Source organism: Coregonus clupeaformis, chromosome 37, assembly GCF_020615455.1.
Source record: "Coregonus clupeaformis isolate EN_2021a chromosome 37, ASM2061545v1, whole genome shotgun sequence".
Lineage (NCBI taxonomy): Eukaryota > Metazoa > Chordata > Actinopteri > Salmoniformes > Salmonidae > Coregonus > Coregonus clupeaformis.
The window spans coordinates 17430001-17454965 of NC_059228.1; the positions used below are offsets into that span (position 1 = coordinate 17430001).

The 24965-nt window shown below is 42.3% G+C and overlaps 1 protein-coding gene across 1 annotated transcript in view; it reads right to left on the reverse strand.

The window, feature by feature from the left end:
* zcchc24 (zinc finger, CCHC domain containing 24) overlaps window positions 1-24965 on the reverse strand; it is a 90624-nt gene extending 65659 nt beyond the window's left edge. Inside the window, exons 1-2 of the mRNA XM_041866863.1 lie at window positions 24417-24965; window positions 8919-9119 (exon numbers count right to left, since the gene is read on the reverse strand). Of these exons, the coding sequence (XP_041722797.1) occupies window positions 8919-9119; window positions 24417-24653 (438 nt within the window). The 5' untranslated portion in view covers window positions 24654-24965. The remainder of the gene's footprint in view (window positions 1-8918; window positions 9120-24416) is intronic.

A 24965-nucleotide genomic window follows, 5' to 3' on the forward strand; every position in this document is an offset into this window, starting at 1 on the left:
AATAAGTTGGGTGAATTTTGGCCCATTCCTCCTGACAGAGCTGGTGTAACTGAGTCAGGTTTGTAGGCCTCCTTGCTCGCACATGCTTTTTCAATTCTGCTCACAAATGTTCTATAGGATTGAGGTCAGGGCTTTGTGATGGCCACTCCAATACCTTTACTTTGTTGTCCTTAAGCCATTTTGCCACAACTTTGGAAGTATGCTTGGGGTCATTGTCCATTTGGAAGACCCATTTGCGACCAAGCTTTAACTTCCTGACTGATGTCTTGAGATGTTGCTTCAATATATCCACATAATTTTCCTTCCTCATGATGCCATCTACAGTATTTTGTGAAGTGCACTAGTCCCTCCTGCAGCAAAGCACCCCCACGCTTCACGGTTGGGATGGTGTTCTTCGGCTTGCAAGCCCCCCCCTTTTTCCTCTAAACATAACATTTACATTTTAGTAGACACTCTTATCCAGAGCGACTTGAGTGCATACATCATTTTTTAAAGTTTTCATACTGCCCCCCCTTGGGAATCGAACCCACAACCCTGGCGTTGCAAACGCCATGCTCTACCAACTGAGCTACATCCCTGCCAGCCATTCCCTTCCCTACCCTGGACGACGCTTGGCCAATTGTGCGCCGCCCCATGGGTCTCCCGGTCGCGGCCGGCTACAACAGAACCTGGATTCGAACCAGGATCTCTAGTGGCACAGCTAGCACTGCGATGCAGTGCAGTGCCTTAGACCACTGCGCCACTCGGGACATACATGGGGCAGCGCACATGTAACGATGGTCATTATGGCCAAACAGTTCTATTTTTGTTTCATCAGACCAGAGGACATTTCTCCAAAAAGTACGATCTTTGTCCCCATGTGCAGTTGCAAACTGTAGTCTGGCTTTTTTTATGGCAGTTTTGGAGCAGTGGCTTCTTCCTTGCTGAGCGGCCTTTCAGATTATGTCGATATAGGACTCGTTTTACTGTGGATATAGATACTTCTGTACCTGTTTCCTCCAGCATCTTCACAAGGTCCTTTGCTGTTGTTCTGGGATTGATTTGCACTTTTCACACCTAAGTACATTAATCTCTAGGAGACAGAACGTGTCTCCTTCCTGAGCGGTATGATGTCTGCGTGGTCCCATGGTGTTTATACTTGCGTACTATTGTTTGTACAGATGAACGAGGTACCTTCAGGCGTTTGGAAATTTCTCCCAAGGATTAACCAGACTTGTGGAGGTCTACAATTTTTTTTCTGAGGTCTTGGCTGATTTCTTTTGATTTTCCCATGATGTCAAGCAAAGAGGCACTGCGTTTGAAGGTAGGCCTTGAAATACATCCACAGGTATACCTCCAATTGACTCAAATGATGTCAATTAGCCTATCAGAAGCTTCTACAGCCATGACATCATTTTCTGGAATTTTCCAAGCTGTTTAAAGGCACAGTCAACTTAGTGTATGTAAACTTCTGACCCACTGGAATTGTGATACAGTGAATTATAAGTGAAATAATCTGTCTGTAAACAATTGTTGGAAAAATTACTTGTGTCATGCACAAAGTAGATGTCCTAACCGACTTGCCAAAACTATAGTTTGTTAACAAGAAATTTGTGGAGTGGTTGAAAAACAAGTTTTAATGACTCCAACCTAAGTGTATGTAAACTTCCGACTTCAACTGTAACTAAAGTTACTTTGAAAAAGTAGTTCACTACATCCAAGCTACTTTGTGATAAATTATCATATCTAAATCTGAAATGTCATAGAATACAAATTGCAAGACATATCCCTTTGGGGTCATTTGTTAATAGAATGTGTAATTTAGCCGATTAATCACAAAAACGATGTTTCAAGTGAGAACTAGACACGTCTGATGATGGAAAAGAAAGGAAATGATTGCCCATATTTTCTTTGCTTTTTGCAAAAATTGTAGTGTGTAGTTCCAGTAGTTAGCTACACAGCTACATGGCAAAAAAAAGTAATGAACTACTGAAACACTACCTCGATTTTAATTCAGTCAAACTACCACCAAGATACTGCAAAATGTAGCTAAATTACCACTTTAACTACATTCCCTAACACTGGCTGTTTAATACTTTATGACCAGCAGCATTAGCTGCCTCTGGAAAAAGCTGGAGAGAGAGATTGCTTGCGTTCCAAATGGCACCCTATTCCCTACATAGTGCACTCAGGTCAAAAGTAGTGGACTATACAGGGAATAGGGTGACGTTTGCAGAAAGAGATAGTGGTTGTTTACAGCAGATAACATAGCTCTGTGCTGGGGATAATGGATGACTTGGATGAGGTGAGCTTCAGTTGATGTATGTTCAGTGCTTACATCACGGAATGTTTTGAGACGTCCTCTCAGAGGCATCCTAAGAAGACAGAAAGCAGTAAAAGCCCAGCAAAGCTTTAAAACATTAGCATCAAAGTTATTCCAACCTGGGTTGAAGTCAATTCCATATAAATACAGTGGGGGAAAAAAGTATTTAGTCAGCCACCAATTGTGCAAGTTCTCCCACTTAAAAAGATGAGAGAGGCCTGTAATTTTCATCATAGGTACACGTCAACTATGACAGACAAATTGAGAATTATTTTTTCCAGAAAATCACATTGCAGGATTTTTAATGAATTTATTTGCAAATTATGGTGGAAAATAAGTATTTGGTCACCTACAAACAAGCACGATTTCTGGCTCTCACAGACCTGTAACTTCTTCTTCAAGAGGCTCCTCTGTCCTCCACTCGTTACCTGTATTAATGGCACCTGTTTGAACTTGTTATCAGTATAAAAGACACCTGTCCACAACCTCAAACAGTCACACTCCAAACTCCACTATGGCCAAGACCAAAGAGCTGTCAAAGGACACCAGAAACAAAATTGTAGACCTGCACCAGGCTGGGAAGACTGAATCTGCAATAGGTAAGCAGCTTGGTTTGAAGAAATCAACTGTGGGAGCAATTATTAGGAAATGGAAGACATACAAGACCACTGATAATCTCCCTCGATCTGGGGCTCCACGCAAGATCTCACCCTGTGGGGTCACAATGATCACAAGAACGGTGAGCAGAAATCCCAGAACCACATGGGGGGACCTAGTGAATGACCTGCAGAGAGCTGGGACCAAAGTAACAAAGCCTACCATCATTAACACACTACGCGGCCCGGGACTCAAATCCTGCCGTGCCAGACGTGTCCCCCTGCTTAAGCCAGTACATGTCCAGGCCCGTCTGAAGTTTGCTAGAGTGCATTTGGATGATCCAGAAGAGGATTGGGAGAATGTCATATGGTCAGATGAAACCAAAATATAACTTTTTGGTAAAAACTCAACTCATCGTGTTTGGAGGACAAAGAATGCTGAGTTGCATCCAAAGAACACCATACCTACTGTGAAGCATGGGGGTGGAAACATCATGCTTTTGGGCTGTTTTTCTGCAAAGGGACCAGGGCCGAATGATCCGTGTAAAGGAAAGAATGAATGGGGCCATGTATCGTGAGATTTTGAGTGAAAACCTCCTTCCATCAGCAAGGGCATTGAAGATGAAACGTGGCTGGGTCTTTCAGCATGACAATGATCCCAAACACACCGCCCGGGCAACGAAGGAGTGGCTTCGTAAGAAGCATTTCAAGGTCCTGGAGTGGCCTAGCCAGTCTCCAGATCTCAACCCCATAGAAAATCTTTGGAGGGAGTTGAAAGTCCGTGTTGCCCAGCAACAGCCCCAAAACATCACTGCTCTAGAGGAGATCTGCATGGAGGAATGGGCCAAACTACCAGCAACAGTGTGTGAAAACCTTACAGAAAAGACTTACAGAAAACGTTTGACCTGTGTCATTGCCAACAAAGGGTATATAACAAAGTATTGAGAAACTTTTGTTATTGACCAAATACTTATTTTCCACCATAATTTGCAAATAAATTCATAAAAAATCCTACAATGTGATTTTCAGGATTTTTTTTTCTCATTTTGTCTGTCATAGTTGACGTGTACCTATGATGAAAATTACAGGCCTCTCTCATCTTTTTAAGTGGGAGAACTTGCACAATTGGTGGCTGACTAAATACTTTTTTTCCCCACTGTATGTGAGAATCATTTAAATTAAATTCATCAGTTGAAAAGTCTGCATGGTAAATGATTTCAATTCATCAGTGGTGGAAAAAGTACCCAATTATCATACTTGAGTAAAAGTAACGATACCTTAATAGAAAATGACTCAAGTAAAAGTGAAAGTCACACAGTAAAATACTACTTGAGTAAAAGTCTTAAAGTATTAGGTTTTAAAAGTACTTAAGTGTGAAAAGTAAATGCAATTGCTAAAATATACAAAAGTAAAAGTATAAATCATTTAAAATTCCTTATATTAAGCAAATTTACGGATAGCCAGGGGCACACTCCAACACTTAAACATCATTTACGAATGAAACATGTGTGTTTAGTGAGGCCACCAGATCAGAGGCAGTAGGGATGACCAGGGATGTTCTCTTGATAAGTGCGTGAATTGGACAATTTTCTTGTCCTGCTAAGCATTCAAAATGGAACGAGTACTTTTGGGTTTCAGGGAAAATGTATGGAGTAAAAAGTACATTATTTTCTTTAGGAATGTAGTAAAGTTAAAGTAACAATTGTCAAAAATATAAATAGTAAAGTACAGATACCCCAAAAAACGACTTAAGTAGTACTTTAAAGTATTTTTTACTTAAGTACTTTACACAACTGCAATTCATCATTTCCTGAACTGACTGGATTCTAATGGAATTAACTCCAAACCCTGACACTAGCTGACCTCAAATACTACAAATGTGATGTCAACCATTTCACAGTTTACAGTAGCACTGCATTGCCCACATTTCCAAAACGTTTGCCCTCTCTGTCCAGCCGATCTAGATTCTAGAGTGCTGGTCATGAGAATAGAATGCTGGGTGTAGGAGTGGGCTGATGTCAGTGTGTAGAGCAGGGCAGCTTGAGGGCATTGGCCAGGGGAGGGGAGCGGGGGATAGGGGGAAGAGGGGAGATGGCCACTGGATGAGGGAGTGACTCAGTGACTCCCCACACACATTAAATTACAGCAAATATTCCATGTGTTAATCCCTGTACAGGGGGAAACATGGCGAGTGGACGTCAATCAATGGATCATTTTCATTAGGGAAACATCAGAGGCGGAGCAGGCGATTGAGGCCACCAAACAAATCATGAACGAAAGTGGAAGACTTTTAGGCTGTGCACCAGAGGGGGGCAGCCAGGCAGCCAGGCCCCAGTGAACAGGACATTCTGGTCAGAACTGGGGGAGCGACCTCATTCTCCAAATAAAAGCCTGTTTACATAACACCTCGGTCGCCCTATGACGGCAGGCGGAGAGGAAGAGGGAAGAGGAGAGGAGAGAGGAGAGCAGAGAGAGCTCCCAGAGGACCAGTCCTATGACACTGCCACCAGCGTTTCCTCTTTAGTCATGACAGAGAGGAGAGTAATATAATTGTACTACCACTACATACTAACCAGAGGAAAACAAAAACACATATATGCAGGTCCTGTGTGGCTCAGTTGATAGAGCATGGTGCTTGTAATGCCAGGGTTGTGGGTTCGATTCCCACTGGGGACCAGTACTAAAATGTATGCGTCTGCTAAATAACAAAAATGTAAATGCACAACACAGACAGCCCACCAACCACAGAAAGATCTATCACAGATCCCCTTCCTGTGTCTCTCTGCAGCTCCACTCAGCTGTTTCATTCTCTGTTTCCTATTGGAGCCCCCTCCCTCTCAACCACACCAACCAACCAGGACCCTGTTGATCCACACTAGGGCAGTCCTCTTTCGAGCAGGGGTAGTGGGGCTTTGGTTTCCACTCCTCAGTAACTACAGAGGACTGGGGGAGAGAAAGGTCCCTCTGGGAGAGACTACAACACTGTACCTAGGAGGATAGAGGGATGAAAGCAGTGGGGCTTTGCCCTTAACATCACAGACTAAGCTGGAAAGGACTGGGCACTATTACACGGAGTGATGGAGAGTACACTGTAAAAAAAGATCATGTTGTTTTTACAGTAACTTACTGGCAGCCAGTAAGTTACCATAAAAAAAGGTACAGTATGTTACCTTAATTTCCGTAGAAACTTTGGTTTAACAGAACATTACTGTAAAGGATCGCAAACCCAGCAAAGGGAGGCCTGTGAAGTCCTGTTCCTTAGGGACGCCCGCTTGAAAATCATCACACTCATTCAGACCTGGGTCAAATAAATACGTCTGTCCAATACTTTCAAATACTTGAGCTATGCTTGATTCATAGACATATCATTCAATTTAGTTTATCAAATTATGATTTAGTTCACTCGGTACAATGGAACTAATGGAGTAGTCCTCAAAGTTCAAACTACATTCTACATAAAGCACTCCTCAAATTCTTTCAAATACTTGACCTGCGCTTGATCTAGTTTTCCTGGTACAATGGAATGAACGGAATAGTCCCAAAAGTTCAATCGCCAAGCTAAATCAAGCTCAAATAATTTATAATACTTGGCCTGTACTTGATTTAGTTCACCTAGTACAATGGAATCAACGGAATAGTCCTCAAAGTGCAAACCCCAAGCTACTGTAAATCAAGCACCCCTCAAATAATTGAAAGTATTGGACATATGCATTGCACTGGCCCAGGTCTGCACTCGTTTGGAGTGTCTTCCATGTCTGTAATGTATGTGATGCAGGTGTGGTTGAAACACGCTGGAGATCTGGTGTTTTCTGTGTATCCGTTGGCAGTTTAACGAACAGTTGGGGAGCCCCGACAGATTCGCTGTATTTGAGTTACGCCCATGCGCACGTACGTACGCACACACTCGCACACACACACACACATTTCAGTTACACCCATGAAGTCTAGACTGGTTTCGTAGCAGTCTATTGTTGAGGGGGTTTGGTGGTAATAACATTTCCACTGACTCGCTAAACTGACCGGTTCAATGGTTTAAATACACAGTGATGACTATCAAGCACGGATTTACAACGTCAACACAATAAAAATACAAGGATTAGTGTTGATTCGGTCTTAACCAGCAAGCTCTACAAAAACACACACACACACACACACACGATAAACAGAGAGAGACAGAGAAAGAGAAAGAGCAAGAGAGAGAGAGAGAGGGAGAGCGAAAGAAGAAGATAATATCTGGCATCACCATGGGTTTATCTAACAACAACTTCTCATCTGGCATCACCATGGGTTTATCTAACAACAACCTATCATCCGGCATCACTATGGGCTTATCTAACAACCACCTATCATCTGGCATCTCCATGGGCTTATCTAACAACAACCTCTTATCTGGCATCACCATGGGTTTATCTAACAACAACCTCTCATCTGGCATCACTATGGGCTTATCTAACAACAACCTCTCATCTGGCATCACCATGGTCTTATCTAACAATAACCTCTCATCTGGCATCACCATGGGATTATCTAACAACAACCTCTCATCTGGCATCACTATGGGCTTATCTAACAACAAACTATCATATGGCATCACCATGGTCTTATCTAACAACAACCTCTCATATGGCATCACCATGGGCTTATCTAACAATAACCTCTTATCTGGCATCACCATGGGTTTATCTAACAACAACCTCTCATCTGGCATCACTATGGGCTTATCTAACAACAACCTCTTATCTGGCATCACCATGGGCTTATCTAACAATAACCTCTCCACACCAGAATTCTGAGAAAAACTGTGATTGTCCATGTTTCGAAATCAGATATTTCATTTTCAAACTTAAACTCAGACCATGAAGTTTGCTTTTACAAGGCGTCGTAAAAAGAGACAGAACGTTCCTCAAAGTGCCTGTATGTGAAAACCACAATAGTAATTTTGTGGTCCATAATCTCTCAGAATGCTATTTCAGTTGTGCTATTGTGACATGTTACGCCATCGCAGTGTGCATAATACAGCATGATATCAATAATGATGTACATTGATTCTCCTGTGTTTTAGGGTGCACATTTACTAGAAGTAGGCTATCATATAATGTGATCGTTTTGGTTACTACAAAACATAATGTGGTGTCTTCCATACATACATCATCCAATCAATAGGTGGGTAGATCCACAAAACTAGAATGTGTTTACAAGTCAAACTGCCAATGTGAGAGGTTCCAAGCACATTCTACTCATTCTATTTATATGGGTATATACGTCCCATCAGTACCATAGAGTCCTGTACTTATTCTGTTAAACAGAACAGAGCTCAGCTTGGACCCCATTGGTCACACTCTGGTACCCATGGGACCTCACAGCTGGAACTCGCTGCTGATTCGCCATGGTTATGCTCGTTTCCCTCACAGAAAGAAATGTATGTAGCCTACTGTGTTTGTTTAAAACAAATGAAATATCCTGGCTAATGATGAAATGAAATCTACTGATGATGAAAATGTGTTTCGTATACCGCTGGTTCCATACTCTCAGAGTGAAGTTTCCCCTAGGTACAGATCTAGGACCAGCTTCCCCTACCCCAATCCTAATTTTAACCATTAGTGGAGAAAATGCAAAACTGACCCAAGATCAGCAACTAGGGCCAACTTCACCCTACTACTCCTCCCTCATAGTGAAGTTCAGTAGTCCGTCCGTCTGCCCAATTAACACACTCATGACAACAGAGGACAGAGGCTTGTCTGTTTGACAACTAGGTCAGGGCACAGCCACACAGATGACACCGCTGCACAGCCATTGGCCAATTTCAAAGGGACATGATTGGCTGGAAATATGATCACTCTCGATGGCAGCCAGTAGCATTTTGAAATCGAAAGACACTGAACCAATAGAATTAGAGGTAGAACAAAAACAACATGAATGGATGGATGGATGGATGGATGGATGAATGAACGAACAAACAAACAAATAAAATAACAAATGAACATGTAAAAGAATAAGGACTGTCTCATCCCGTGTCCTACCTGGGGGCAGTCTTTGATGTAGTGGCCCTTGTTGAAGCATAGGTGGCACAGGTAGTTGGGCGGGGGTCTCTTACTTGGCTTGCGGGACTCTGAGGAGAGGGAGAGGTCGGAGAAGTGGTCCGTCAGGGAGTTGAGTCCATCAACGATGTTGTTGAGCGAGCCGTATGGCGAGACATTCTTATACACGCTGTTATTCAACGCCTGGAACAGGGAGAGATGAGAAAACACTGTTGGAATATTACGCAGGGAAAAAAACATGGCAAGAAATGTATAATAAAGGGGCAGATGACAATGAGCTGACGATGTCTTTCTTGTGGAAACTTAGTTCAAAGGTTGAAGTGCCGTCTGCTCTTCTTACTGTCTGCTGAAGGAATCTGAACTCCCTCAGTACTTTTGTGACAGAGCACCGAGTTTTATGGGTATTTTTTACAAGAAAAGCACCTGCAACTCCCCTCTATCATACTTACAGACTAGTTCGATAAATTATACCACTAATGAAACAATAACACATACAAAAACTGCTCTAGATTATTTCGCTTTTGCGATACTGTTGAGTTTAATCACCAATTTCCGTTGACTGTCCTACGCCTTTCGTACATTAAATTCAGCACATCTGGCGCTCGGCCCAGCTGTAGCTTATGAACTGGAAAAGTACTGAGGATGTTGAGAGAGAGAGAGAGAGAGAGAGAGAGAGAGAGAGAGAGAGAGAGAGAGAGAGAGAGAGAGAGGCATAGCCTGGTCCCATATCTGTTTGTGCTGTCTTATGTGACAATGGCTATATAGGAATTGGCAAGACACCACAAACAGATCTGGGACCAGGCTATTACGTTCCCAGTCTCACACAGGCCTGTGAAACAACAGCATCACTGTAAATACACAGTGATCTGTTTGAAGTATTACGGCCATGGGGATGGTTTGTGGCTCACTCTGAGAAGTCGTGCCAGTCAGTGTTGCGTGAGACTGGTACGATCCAGCATGTCTGCTAAATGCACTCTGAATATAAATGTTCCATGAGCAAGGTGAAAGGGGAAGGTCAGAATTACTTTAAAAACCCTTTTCATTCACTTCTTCCTCTATTTGAAAGACGATCAACAAAAAGGTGACAATAAATCAGGTAAGTTGGTTCAACCTCTGGTTGTGGTGAGGGACAGGGGTTTTCCCTGCATGTGACATGACCCTGGTAATAGGGCCCAACGTTTTTCTTAAGAAAAACTCCTGGTCCTAGTTACGATTACCTCTTCTATTCAATGTACACTGTATAGCCCTAACAGTCCACAGTTAAAACTGAGACATGGCAGAAATCCAAGCTATAGGCCAACACTGTCAGAGTTATGGAAAGTTACTGGAGTCTCTGTGAATGATATCGCTCTTTGGGAGACACAGCCATGCTTAGGGAACATATGTTATTGTTGATGTCTAATGTTGCATAGCGCTGAAATCTTACACTTGGCAATAGAGAGTGTAGCAGAGGTTGGTCCAAGTCTTTACCTAACCAGCCCTGGAGGCAGCTCAACTCAACTCTAACCAGCTCCAGCTCCTGTGTGTGTGTGTGTGTGTGTGTGTGTGTGTGTGTGTGTGTGTGTGTGTGTGTGTGTGCGTACGTGTTCATTTACTAGATTATACCCTGGATAAATCAAATATAAGCTTTTTTTCTGTTTTACATGGCTTTCCATCTGTCATTAATTTGATCCACTGGATCAAACCCTGCTATAGACTAGAGCAGGGATGATAAACCAAATATGATCGACACCGACCATACCAATCACTTATCACAGGCATTTTGCTGATATCGTTCATTACTAGAGAAATGTGAAGTTTGAAATGAAATAAGTTTGCTAATATGTGTGATTGTTAATGGACCAATTGATGGCTATAACAATCAAACTAGCAGTAGTAGTTTAAAGGGTAATTAAAAAAAACTCTGCTGCACATTAATGTTATAAATGTATAGTTCTACTTATCACATAAATTCAGGCAATTTATCGCAATATGGATTTTGTCCATATTGCCCAGCTTTACTATAGACTCATAGAATACTATAGATTGTGTACATTGCATACATTGCCTTGCAAAAGTATTAATCCCCCTTGGCGTTTTTCCTATTTCGTTGCATTACAACCTGTAATTTAAATGGATTTTTATTTGGATTTAATGTAATGAACATACACAAAATAGTCCAAATTGGTGAAGTGGAACTTGTTTCAAAAAATGCAAAAAAAATTAATAAGCCCCTAAATAAGATCTGGTGCAACGAATTACCTTCAGAAGTCATATAATTAGTTAAATAAAGTCCACCTGTGTGCAATCTAAGTGTCACATGATCTGTCACATGATCTCAGTATATATACACCTGTTCTGAAAGGCCCCAGAGTCTGCAACACCACTAAGCAATGGGCACCACCAAGCAAGCGGCACAATGAAGACCAAGGAGCTCTCCAAACAGGTCAGGGACAAAGTTGTGGAGAAGTACAGATCAGGGTTGGGTTATAAAAAAATATCTGAAACTTTGAACATCCCACGGAGCACCATTAAATCTATTATTAAAAAATTGAAAGAATATGGCACCACAACAAACCTGCCAAGAGAGGGCCGCCCACCAAAACTCACGGACCAGACAAGGAGGGCATTAATCAGAAAGGCAACAAAGAGACCAAAGATAACCCTGAAGGAGCTGCAAAGCTCCACAGCGGAGATTGGAGTATCTGTCCATAGGACCACTTTAAGCCATACACTCCCCAGAGCTGGGCTTTACGGAAGAGTGGCCAGAAAAAAGCCATTGCTTAAAGAAAAAAATAAGCAAACACGTTTGGTGTTCGCCAAAAGGCATGTGGGAGACTCCACAAACATATGGAAGAAGGTACTCTGGTCAGATGAGACTACAATTGAGCTTTTGGGCCATCAAGGAAAACGCTATGTCTGGCGCAAACCCAACACCTCTCATCACCCCAAGAACACCATCCCCACAGTGAAGCATGGTGGTGGCAGCATCATGCTGTGGGGATGTTTTTCATCGGCAGGGACTGGGAAACTGGTCAGAATTGAAGGAATGATGGATGGCGCTATATACAGGGAAATTCTTGAGGCAAACCTGTTTCAGTCTTCCAGAGATTTGAGACTGGGACGGAGGTTCACCTTCCAGCAGGACAATGACCCTAAGCATACTGCTAAAGCAACACTCGAAGTGGTTTAAGGGGAATCATTTAAATGTCTTGGAATGGCCTAGTCAAAGCCCAGACCTCAATCCAATTGAGAATCTGTAGTATGACTTAAAGATTGCTGGACACCAGCGGAACCCATCCAACTTGAAGGAGCTGGAGTAGTTTTGCCTTGAAGAATGGGCAAAAATCCCAGTGGCTAGATGTGCCAAGCTTATAGAGACATACCCCAAGAGATTTTCAGCTATAATTGCTGCAAAAGGTGGCTCTACAAAGTATTGACTGGGGGGGTGAATAGTTATGCACACTCAAGTTTTCTGTTTTTTTGTCTTATTTCTTGTTTGTTTCACAATACAAAATATTTAGCATCTTCAAAGTGGTAGGCATGTTGTGTAAATCAAATGATACACACCCCAATTTAATTCCAGGTTGTAAGGCAACAAAATAGGAAAAATGCCAAGGGGGTGAATACTTTCGCAAGCCACTGTATACAGCTTTCTGTGCCCTGATATCAAATCAAACCTTACTATCAAATCAGTGAAAGGTAAACCATACAGTACCTTAGCCACTATATACAGTCATCATGACCATAGAGCCCCTCTCTCACCCTAGGCTATAAATCCAGCTGTGTTCCCAAAGGAAACAGACTTCACAGACAACTGCTAATGGTGTGTGTATGTGTGTGCGTGCGTGTGTGCATGCGTGTGTACGTGTGTGTATGTGCATGCCTTCATGCATACATGCACACAAGTACACGTGTGTGTGGGTTTGTGTGTTTGGGCACATACATGCCTGTGAGTAGTTACATTCCCAAATAGCAACTCCAAAAAGAACTTATCATGCCTCATACACATCACACCATGAGGCAGTGAGGGGCAAAACTGTCCCCCTGTGAACCCCTAGTGGGGGTTGAGCTGCCCTTTAGTCCCTGGTCAAAAGTAGTGCACTATAAAAGGAATAGGGTGCCATTTGGGACACTCCTCATCTCCTCTGAGTAGGGTGAGCCGTTCCACCCTAGAGGAGGGAAACACCGCTGTTAGGTTGTGTCTCAAATGACATCCTATTCCCTATATAGTGCACTACTTTGAAACAGAGCTCATAGAAAGCAAGAACGATTTCGCACACAGCCATTGACTTCATTTAATCTGATGTACTCTATTTCTCCAATACAAATAGCTAAAGGGACAATCAGCAGTTGCTACATCCCTTTTTAGACATGATAAATTAATGATATGTACCCATTGATTCTTGAAGAATATTACTTATAAATGTCTCATGAGCTTAGTTCATGTCAAGGCTGAGGTGTATGTGGTGTGGGAGTCAGGCGCAGGACACCGAAGCTTAGTCCAACAAAGTTTACTTGTGAAACCACAAGGCAAAGATACAATGATCGGCCTCAAAACAAAACAGAGGCGAGCAATTACGCAACTATGCGTAAAACAATAAAACAACAAAACAGAGACAAATACGCAGCACAACGGACAGGCGAAAAACAACACACAACCTAACCAATACAAAACAGGCAACTTATAGAACACGTAATCAGACACAAACGGACACAGGTGTAATAGACAGACAAAAGCAATCAAACACGGGGCGGCAGGTAGCTTAGTGGGTAAGAGCGTTGTGCCAGTAACCGAAAGGTCGCTGGTTCTAATCCCCGAGCCGACTAGGTGAAAAAATTCTGTCGATGTGCCCTTGAGCAAGGCAGTTAACCCTAATTGCTCCTGTAAGTCGCTCTGGATAAGAGCGTCTGCTAAATGTAAATGTAAATAGAAACATTCAACGGTGGCAGCTAGTACTCCGGGGACGACGAACGCCCGAAGCCTGCCCGAACTAGGAGGAGGAGCAGCCTCGGCAGAATCCGTGACAGTTCAACTGTCGTACCCCATCAGAACCCAAAAGAGAAGCTTGTTTTACTCCTATGTTTATAATCGAAGTAAATCAAAACATGGTTAAAACTATCATTTTGATATCATGGATGGTCAGTCCTTGTATCCATATAGTTCTGTCTATGATTTGAGAGTGGTTTAATTTCTCCAGTCCCACCCCTCAGCTTTTTACCGAAACAGGGTCGGGGAATTTCTACTGCTCATTATCTCAATACTGGTGATTGCCGCTTTAAGTGATTAGAGTAGCCTACCACAGGCATGCAAGCAAGGAGATCAGGAGCAAAACTGTCTCTTGTGCAATATTCAATATTGAGCATCATCTTTAGCCTGGAATCCAGACCAGATTTGTGCCAATATTCCTTGACACTCTGTGGCATATTCCTTATGGAAAAACCACATGAATTTCACATGTGAGCACAAGTGAATTGTTCCAAAAACACATGTATTCATGTGATCACATTTGATCTTACAGTATGTGAAGTTAATGTGATAACATGTGACAACATGTAAGGCAATCCGTGATCACATGAAACTACACATGTGAAAAAGTGATCACATGAAGTGTTCTAAAAACACGTTTTCATATCATTTCACGTGAAATGTCATGTGAAATCATGTGATTTTCTGTAAGAGATGACAAAATAAATTGAAACACATATTTCAAATAGATGTAACAGAAATACTGCCCGTCTCTGTTCACAACCACTTCAACCTTCACTTCATTCTCCTCACATCAAAACCCCTTAATTAATTTCCAGATATCATTTTGATGAGACAATGTCACGTCATTGACGACAAAAACAAACACATTACTCATTCCAACAGATCAAGACTCAGGAGTGGGTTGTTGTACTTGGCGTTGCAGTGAGGTTGAGAAGAAAATGGCCAATCTGCTTAAACTGTTTCCAGACTGTGTGTGCGTCGTGTGTGCATGCGTGTGCCCACGTGCATGCATGTGTGTATGTGGGTGTGCGTGTTCATTCAGTTTTTGCAACACTACTCAAGGGGGGATCGTATGACATTACACAATGGATTTTAATGTATAAAGACCACACATGTTTCAGAGGCCTGGTTTATGTTAAATGGCTGCAAACGTCTCTATAGCTAGGCGGCAGGTAGTCTAGCGGTTAAGAGCGTTGGCCCAGTAACCAAAAAGTTGCTGGTTCGATATGCCCTTGAGCAAGGCACTTAACCCTAATTGCTCCTTTAAGTCACTCTGGATAAGAGCATCTGCTAAATGACACAAAAAAAACAAGGCCTGCAGTCACATATGGTCTGGACTATCAGTTACATTGATGCCCTGTAAATATTCATGACGACATAAATATAGAAGGTGTAAACAAGTCTTGTTTTCTGTTTTCACAACCTGATCTATTTGCAGGAGTCGGGGGAAATGTATCCTAGTAATGTAGTGTAAAGCAACTAGTCAAACCTGTAGGGTAGAAGCAGTGGCGATTTTAGCATGTACATCTCGGTGGGGCAAACAAAAACTAAAATGTGGGATGCATGTCAGCAAAGCCACTACACAACACAACACTAAACAATGCATTAATTAACCATGCAAATGGTGCCCACAAACTGTTAGGATATACATAAAGCTGTCCCAACAGCAGAGTCCCAACAGCAGTCCCAACATCTTACCATCGCTACACCTGGCTATCAGCTGAGCCTTGTCTGGCAGCGAAACAGTTAATTCAGCCTCATTTACTGCCTTTAAAAAAAACATAGCTGATATGGCTGACTTGCTTAAACAAATGTGGTTTCGAATGACAATTGAGATGTACAAACTATGACATATGGGGACGACAAGCGGATAAGAGGCAATCCGTAATTTCGATTAAGACATTAATGAGCGAGCTAGGACGGACGTAGTCAATCTAACTATTTGTTTAGCACTTTTGAAATGTACAGCGACAGAATTCAGAACATGGGCCGTTCTTACAGTGTTATCCCTGTACACCAAGTAAGAACCGTAGGATAAATAAAGGGGGCATATAAGCAGACAATGAAAGCTCGTACAATATTCGATGATTACATTTCTCTAAAACAGGTTATAGGCTACATGTGCACCACCAAGTCAGAACAGTAGGCGAAATTAAGAGGCGAAAATAGACCAAATTATTAGGGTGAGGCACATGGGCTACTAACAGCTTACTACACAACATACACTTAGTATTACTTTCTTAGCTAAGGTATATATATCTCCCTGGCATATTACATCATGTATGCAGCGGCATACAAGACATTTTTGGACTCACCTTGTTGTGCTGTGTTCACTTGAACAGGAAAGTGGTCCTTTGTGGGGAAATTTTGTCATCAAAGTCTGGCATTCTCTGGATTTATGATGCTTTCAAGACAACTGGGAACTCAGAAAAAAACAAGGTCGAATCATGATGACGTCATTGATCTTCAGGTCGTAGCTCTAGAAAGAGGCCCGAATTCCGGATTTACAATTCCAAGTTGGATGACCGTTCAAATTAAATTTTCCCAATCGGAGTTCCCAGTTGTCTTGAACTCACCGAAGTCAAGTTTTTCGCAGTTCCGAGTTAAAAATTGTTTTGAGCGCGGCACAAATCATGCTTCAATGACAGCATGGCCAATGTTGAATGTTTATCATTTTAAAACTCCACTGAATAGAAGGCTAGTGATTGCTTTGCAATGCTTGCAGTTAGCCACAGATTCCTTCTAAACCACTCATTGTTGAATTTGTGATTTCCAACTTGTTGTGTAATGTTTATGTCCAATGGCCGATGAGCACCGATACATTTTATCTATAATTTCTCTTCATTATTTCTCTTCATATGACAAGGATTAAAATGGATTTGCCAGTAGATTGTCGACTTGATTCATGATGATGACTGCTAGCTAAGATTTTGAAAGTATGATGTTGACATGATCAGTCCAATCAAAGCTACTGTAGATATAACGATATAACGCCTTCTTGGATGGGCACTTCTAATGTAACTCTATGGCAGCACCCAAGGGGCTTGAATTGTCTAGCTCTACTCTTAGACTTGGCGGTGACGTACTGTCCCCACGAGTGACAGAACACTGAGCTAATCACGGCGCAACTAGAGAACATTACCAACACCTACGCTCCGTATTTTCCGCTGTCTGCCCCACCACCACAGAAAGCACTGAGCTAGGCTGAAACACCTGCATTTTGTAGCTGCCTTACTCAAGAAAGCAAATGAGAGACCATATTTGTATGCAGCTTTTTTAACTAAATTATTATTATTTATTTTTTTTACATTGTTTGCAAACTGATATGTGACAAAATGCCAAAATAACATTCAAAACAGGCAAGCCCCCCCCAAAAAAAAGTTTAGATTTTTTTATTTCTAGCTTAAAATGTGGGGCTCAAAACAGGTGGGGCTCTGCCCTGAATTACGGGTCGCCACTGGGTAGAAGTAGCCCACTGGGAACACACTGGTTGAATAGACGTTGTTTCCATGTAATTTCAATGAAATTATGTTTAACCGACGTGGAATAGACATTGAATTGACATCTGTGCCCAGTGGGAGGTTACCCCAGTGTTGTAATACTCGAGACCGGTCAGCCTCGAGACCACATATCGAGTGTCTCGGTCTTGTCTGGGTGTCAGATACATTTTTACTCTGCCTTGACTCAGTCTCGGACAATGAGGACTCTTAATTTCTTCCCGAGACCAGCCAAGACCAGCAGAGTAAAAAACGGATAATTATCAGCTCCCATTCAGTCAGCGCATAAAATCATTTTGCCAGGCCAAATAGCCACACTCCTTTCATGACACAGTAATATCTTATTGCCTATTGAAAGCTGGGATTTCTTATTTACTTGTAACATTACTGTCCTTTACTTTCGTTGAAAAATATCCTCAAACTTTGTTGCGCTCGTCAGAATTTCCTTGATTCGCTGCTAGGGAAGAGTGGGGGAAATTGTTGCAGGCTCACTACCCACTGGGCAAAAAGTGGTTGAATCAACATTGTTTCCATGTCATTTCAACCCCAAAATTAAATGTGATGAAGTTGAATCAATGTGGAAAACAAATTGGATTTGCAAAAAGTCATCAACATAAGGGTATTTTGTCTTTTTTCACCCAACTTTTAACCTTAATCCAATGACAGCGTGACATTTTTGATTGATTTCATGTTGAATTCACGTTAGTTGACAACTGAACCAAATGTAAATCAATACTAGACATTGAACTGATGTCTGTGCCCAGTGGGTATTAGTAAGGGGAGACCAGGGGAAGTTGTAATATATTTAGTCTTTGTATCTATTAGAGACCTGTTTAGGTTAGTGATCATTTGTAGAGTGTCTCTCTATTTAACCTGTTTGGGTTAGTGATCATTTGTTGAGTGGCTCTCTATTTGCCCCTCAGCGTGCCTATTTTCACCATTCTGTATGTCTAAAGAATCCATAGGTTCTTCTGAAATATGAACACAAAAATACTGGACATATTTTACTCTTATTATGGTGGCAATTTGCCACAGTTTTTGAATTGGACTCACATTTTTCTGGTCTTGGTCTTGACCTGGTCTCGTACCCCTCGCCCCCCTCCCGGTCTTGGTATTGACTCTGTGTGTGTGTGTGTGTGTGTGTGTGTGTGTGTGTGTGTGTGTGTGTGTGTGTGTGTGTGTGTCCTAATGATAGGCTACATTATGTGCTCAAGGGACCAAAGAATCATGCCATTTCTTGTGAACTCAGATACAGCATTTTTACCAACCCCTTGCAATGAGAGGTTGAGGTTGCGTGTTCGAATCTCATCATGGAAGACTTTAGCATTTTAGCTAATTAGCAACTTTGCAACTACATACTACCTGTGAGCTACTTTGAAACTACTTAGCATGTTAGCTAACCCTTCCCCTAACCTTAACTCTTCAGCTATATTTTTCATAGCTGTCTATTTACCACCACAAACCAATGCTGGCATTAAGATTGCACTGAATGAGTTGTACAAGGCCATTAATCAACAGGAAAACGCTCATCCAGATGCAGCGCTCCTAGTGGCCGGGGACTTTAATGCAGGGAAACTTAAATCCGTTCTACCTAATTTCTACCAGCATGTCAAATGTGCAACCAGAGGGAAAAAAACTCTAGACCACCTTTACTCCACACACAGAGACGCATACAAAGCTCTCCCTCGCCCTCCATTTGGCAAATCTGACCATAACTCTATCCTCCTGATTCCTGCTTATAAGCAAAAACTGAAGCAGGAAGCACCAGTGATTCGGTTAATAAAAAAGTGGTCAGATGACGCAGATGCCAAGCTACAGGACTGTTTTGCTAGCACAGACTGGAACATGTTCGGGATTCTTCAGACAGCATTGAGGAGTACACCACATCAGTCACTGGCTTCATCAATAAGTGCATCGATGATGTCGTCCCCACAGTGACCGTACGTACATACCCCAACCAGAAGCCATGGATTACAGGCAACATCCGCACTGAGCTAAAGGGGTAGAGCTGCCGCTTTCAGAGAACGGGACTCTAACCCGGAAGCTTATAAGAAATCCCGCTATGACCTCCGACGAACCATCAAACAGGCAAAGAGTCAATACAGGTCTAAGATTGAATCATACTACACTGGCTCTGACGCTCGTCGGATGTGGCAGGGCTTGAAAACTATTACAGACTACAAAGGGAAGCACAGCCGCGAGCTGCCCAGTGACACAAGCCTACCAGACGAGCTAAACCACTTCTATGCTCGCTCGAGGCAAGCAACACTGAAGCATGCATGAGAGCACCAGCTGTTCCGGACGACTATGTGATCACGCTCTCCGTAGCCGATGTGAGTAAGACTTTTAAGCAAGTCAACATTCACAAGGCCGCTGGGCCAGACGGATTACCAGGGCGTGTACTCCGAGCATGTGCTGACCAACTGGCAAGTGTCTTCACTGACATTTTCAACATGTCCCTGACCGAGTCTGTAATACCAACATGTTTCAAGCAGACCACCATAGTCCCCGTGCCCAAGAACTCTAAGATAACCTGCCTAAATGACTACCGACCCGTGGCACTGACGTCTGTAGCCATGAAGTGCTTTGAAAGACTGGTCATGGCTCACATCAACAGCATAATCCCAGAAACCCTAGACCCACTCCAATTTGCATACCGCCCCAACAGATCCACAGATGATGCAATCTCTATCGCACTCCACACTGCCCTTTCCCACCTGGACAAGAGGAACACCTACGTGAGAATGCTATTCATTGACTACAGCTCAGCATTCAACACCATAGTGCCCTCTAAGCTCATCACTAAGCTAAGGATCCTGGGACTAAACACCTCCCTCTGCAACTGGATCCTGGACTTCCTGACGGGCCGCCCCCAGGTGGTAAGGGTAGGTAACAACACATCTGCCACACTGATCCTCAACACGGGGGCCCCTCAGGGGGTGCGTGCTCAGTCCCCTCCTGTACTCTCTCTGTTCACCCATGACTGCATGGCCAGGCACGACTCCAACACCATCATTAAGTTTGCCGACGACACAACAGTGGTAGGCCTGATCACCGACAACGATGAGACAGCCTATAGGGAGGAGGTCAGAGATCTGGCCGTGTGGTGCCAGGACAACAACCTCTCCCTCAACGTGACCAAGACAAAGGAGATGATTGTGGACTACAGGAAAAAAAGAGGACTGAGCACGCCCCCATTCTCATCGACGGGGCTGTAGTGGAACAGGTTGAGAGCTTCAAGTTCCTTGGTGTCCACATCACCAACGAACTATCATGGTCCAAGCACACCAAGACAGTCGTGGAAGAGGGCACGACAAAGCCTATTCCCCCTCAGGAGACTAAAAAGATTTGGCATGGGTCCTCAGATCCTCAAAAAATTCTACAGCTGCACCATCGAGAGCATCCTGACTGGTTGCATCACCGCCTGGTATGGCAACTGCTTGGCCTCTGACCGCAAGGCACTACAGAGGGTAGTGCGTACGGCCCAGTACATCACTGGGGCAAAGCTCCCTGCCATCCAAGACCTCTATACCAGGCGGTGTCAGAGGAAGGCCCTCAAAATTGTCAAAGACTCCAGCCACCCTAGTCATAGACTGTTCTCTCTGCTACCGCACGGCAAGCGGTACCGGAGTGCCAAGTCTAGGTCCAAAAGACTTCTCAACAGCTTCTACCCACAAGCCATAAGACTCCTGAACAGCTAATCATGGCTACCCGGACTATTTGCACTGCCCCCCCACCCCATCCTTTTACGCTGCTGCTACTCTGTTAGTATTTATGCATAGTCACTTTAACTCTACCCACATGTACATATTACCTCAACTACCTCAACTAGCCGGTGCCCCCGCACATTGACTCTGCACCGTTACCCCCTGTATATATAGCCTCCCTACTGTCACTTTATTTTACTTCTGCTCTTTGTTTTTCTCAACACTTTTTTTTTTTTTTTTTTTGTTGTTTTATTCTTACTTTTTTTGTTTAAAATAAACGCACTGTTGGTTAAGGGCTGTAAGTAAGCATTTCACTGTAATGTCTGCACTTGTTGTATTCGGCGCATGTGACCAATAAAATTTGATTTGATTTGATTTGATTTAACCTAACTCCTAACTTTAACCCTAACCCCTAGAGCTAACGTTAGCCAGCTAGCTAACGTTAGTGTTGGCCATCTAGCCACCTAGCTAACATTAGCCACAACAAATTGTAATTTGTAACATACCATATGTTTTGCAAATTCGTAAGATATTGTACTTTTTGCAAATTTGTAACATTATATTATAGGAATTGCAATTCATAACATATTGTACGAATTGTCATTCATAAAATATCATATGAAATGGATGATGGACATCCACAAATTAATACATACCATATGAAACGTAAGATATCATACTAAATGGAGTGTCTTCAATTTATGTACAGAATAATACAAAATGCTCTGAGACCGCGTTTAACCCGGAGACCTCTCAAGCTCATCAGCATGCAGACTAGGGTTGAATGGCGGGAACCCAGTTACTGAGATTTACCGAGATTTACTGCCCAAAACCACTCCCTTTTCCTGGGATAAATAACTGCGAGAAACCGGTAAATTATAATAAATTATTGATATGAACAGCATGAAGTGAAACGGAACTGTTAAATCATATGCTATGTCTAAATCTGGATTCTCTATGGCCTTCTCTCTGGTCACTGCATGATGAATCATCAACGCTCAGGGTGGGACTGACAGCCCATCTCAGTATGTAGACCTATAATCTCATCATGGTAACCTTTTTATTGTGACGTAGACATTAACTGCAGCATAGCTTATGCTACAGTAATATAAAGACACATCTTCATCTGGCTTTCGGGGGTCACCTTATTTTTTAATTGTAAAGATGTTTTATTATTTGTATTATTGCAGCGTTTTAAAACACTCATATCGTTGCTTTAAATCAGTGTATTAATGAGCACTTTCTCACAGTCTTTCTCTCTCTCCATCAATTCCATTCAAATTGCATCCAAAATAGATAATCCTGTTCAAGATTTATATATAGGCCTATATATAGATGTCCTAGCCTATCTCTTTCAGGTGATAAATTCAAATCAGTATTAGTCTTATATTTAGGTAATGAATGATGGGTTATGCATAATAAGCTTCTAACTAATAGCCTCTGTCTCTTGTGCAATACGCACGCACCTTTGTGCTCCACTGGCCTCTCGCAGTAAAAAAGGCTCCTTAGCTCTTGGAGTCCCATGCAGGAAAAGCTAGACTAGAATAGTTTGCTGGACATTATTTTGTTTAGCATTTCTTATACCAATAGACTATTCGAAGAGGGACATAAGCTCTTGTTTGCTTAATGTTAAATACAGCAGCCAATAGAACTCACAGGTAGTTTGAAAGAAGAGCGAACCCGCGATGGCGGTAGGATATAGCAGTTATTTATTCAGACCCATAACCATTCAATCATCGTTGAGAACTGAAAGCCTTCCGCATCTCATTCTAGTCCTATATTACTCAAGTATGTCATTAGAATGATGAAGGTAAGGACAACCAAACTTATTTCATTTAACTGTTGAAAGCGAGGAAGGAATGAAGCAACAATAGAGAGAGAAAGAGGAGGTAGGCTATAACATTAGGGGAAATATTATGAAAAATGTCAATCAAACTCGCTAGCTTATAATTGTAACTTTGTAGGCCGCATGTGCTGCACCAGAATCGCATGTTCTCTCACCGCTTTATCATGGTTTGAATGAGATGCGTAATTCCAGTCCATATAATACAGTATAATACAATACAGTACAGTAATACAGTTCACACTCAAAAAGATTAGCCTACTGGAGCTTGTTTCATTTATTTACCCAAGAGAGCATAGCTACATCTATGTGCTTTTATGTTTTTCTGTCGTGCATAATGTGCAGTAGCCTATATACTGTATCAGCCTATGTATTGGATGATAATGGCACAATCATTTGGGCTTTTTGGGGATGCACTCATTAAATGTCTTTAATGTAGGGCTCATAAAATGTATTTAATCAGGCTTATGTTGCGTCAGGCTTTAATTTTCGATCAAAGCTCTAGTCAAATCCAGACATAGGCCTATTTATAAGCTTTATAATGCTTTTGAATGTCACTTCCGGTTTTGGCGGGAAATACCGGGTTACCCGGGAGAAAAGTGATTTATTCTCGGGATGGAACATTTGTAAAATACTGGGAAAATATTCCATCCTAATGCAGACCCAAGACCCAGACGCATCACGCTCCTACATGTGACATGCTCGAGATTGGCCTTGCCTTTAAAACAGCCTAAACCGAGTCAGACAATTACAAAAAATATATATATATATACATATATATATATATATATATATATATATATATATATATATATATATATATATTTTCAAAATGCTAACTCAGCATTTCTAACACCTAATTGAAAGTCACAGATAACGTTACTGGATTAATTATACATCTTTGCCGAGTTTAAAACTATTACAGTCGTGTTTTACACTTAGAACTAGACCCGGTGCTTCTTGGCAGTTCATCCTGATTGCATAAAAAAAATTTTTTTACAGGCCTACTGTTTTTCTATTTATTTACTATAGGCACTAATCAATTAGGCCTACCTGCCATAGTCTAGTAATAATTCTGCCCAATATAAAACCAGTTATGCTTGTGCATGTTGAATTCTCCATGTTGCACTCAGAGCTGTTGCTAAATCAACTTTATTGTTGTTAGAATAGGCTATGGTGGAATCAGATATTGCCCTAATAGGTCTGAAAAGTTAATGAGCACGTCTTTATATTGTCCATATACGAAATATCCGGTTATATGTAGGCTACCAGAATACCCAATGTTGCACAAACTCCTTCAAACATTTTGCAAAACAGCGCTCGACATACGATGGGATGTACGCAAATACAAACAGATCGTAGCCTATATATGCTATTTAGATAACGTGGCAATAACATCATGGTAATATAATTCCATAATAGAGGGGGGGGGAATGACAGACAGAACGATCCGTCTCTAACCTCATTCCGCTGGAGCTGAAAAAAGTTGTTGAGATAGTTGGAGTTGAGGGACGAACTCAGGTCCGCCGCAGGAGTCTTGCAGTAGTTCAGCTCCGGGTGGGAAGAGTTGGGTTCGGGTCTAAAGGCGTCAAAAGCGCTGGTCTGGTGGGTGTCTTGCAAAGAGAGATAGACCCAATTCAGGAGCTGTGCAGGCTGGTACACTGAGGCACTGGTGTCTATGGCAGACATCAAGCTCATCTTTCAAATGGGTACACTCGCTCTTCCACCGCAACCTATGTTTTTGGATTGCTCTCAATTTCGGGAATCCTGCTCACTCTGTCGCTCACTCTCTCTTCCTAAACTTTAACGGATTCGCCGTTTTCTTTTCCCCACCCGGCCGTGGCTATCGTTTCTTGTTCCTCTTTCCGTAAGAACCCTATATCATCCTCGTGCTGGGAGCCTAGTCCCAGTTTTTACGCGGTTACGCAAAAGTCATTGCTCTAACATGTCAGTATAAAACGTTTTCAGCCGCTACTCACCGCCCGTTATCTCCCTTTATTTGCAGTGGGG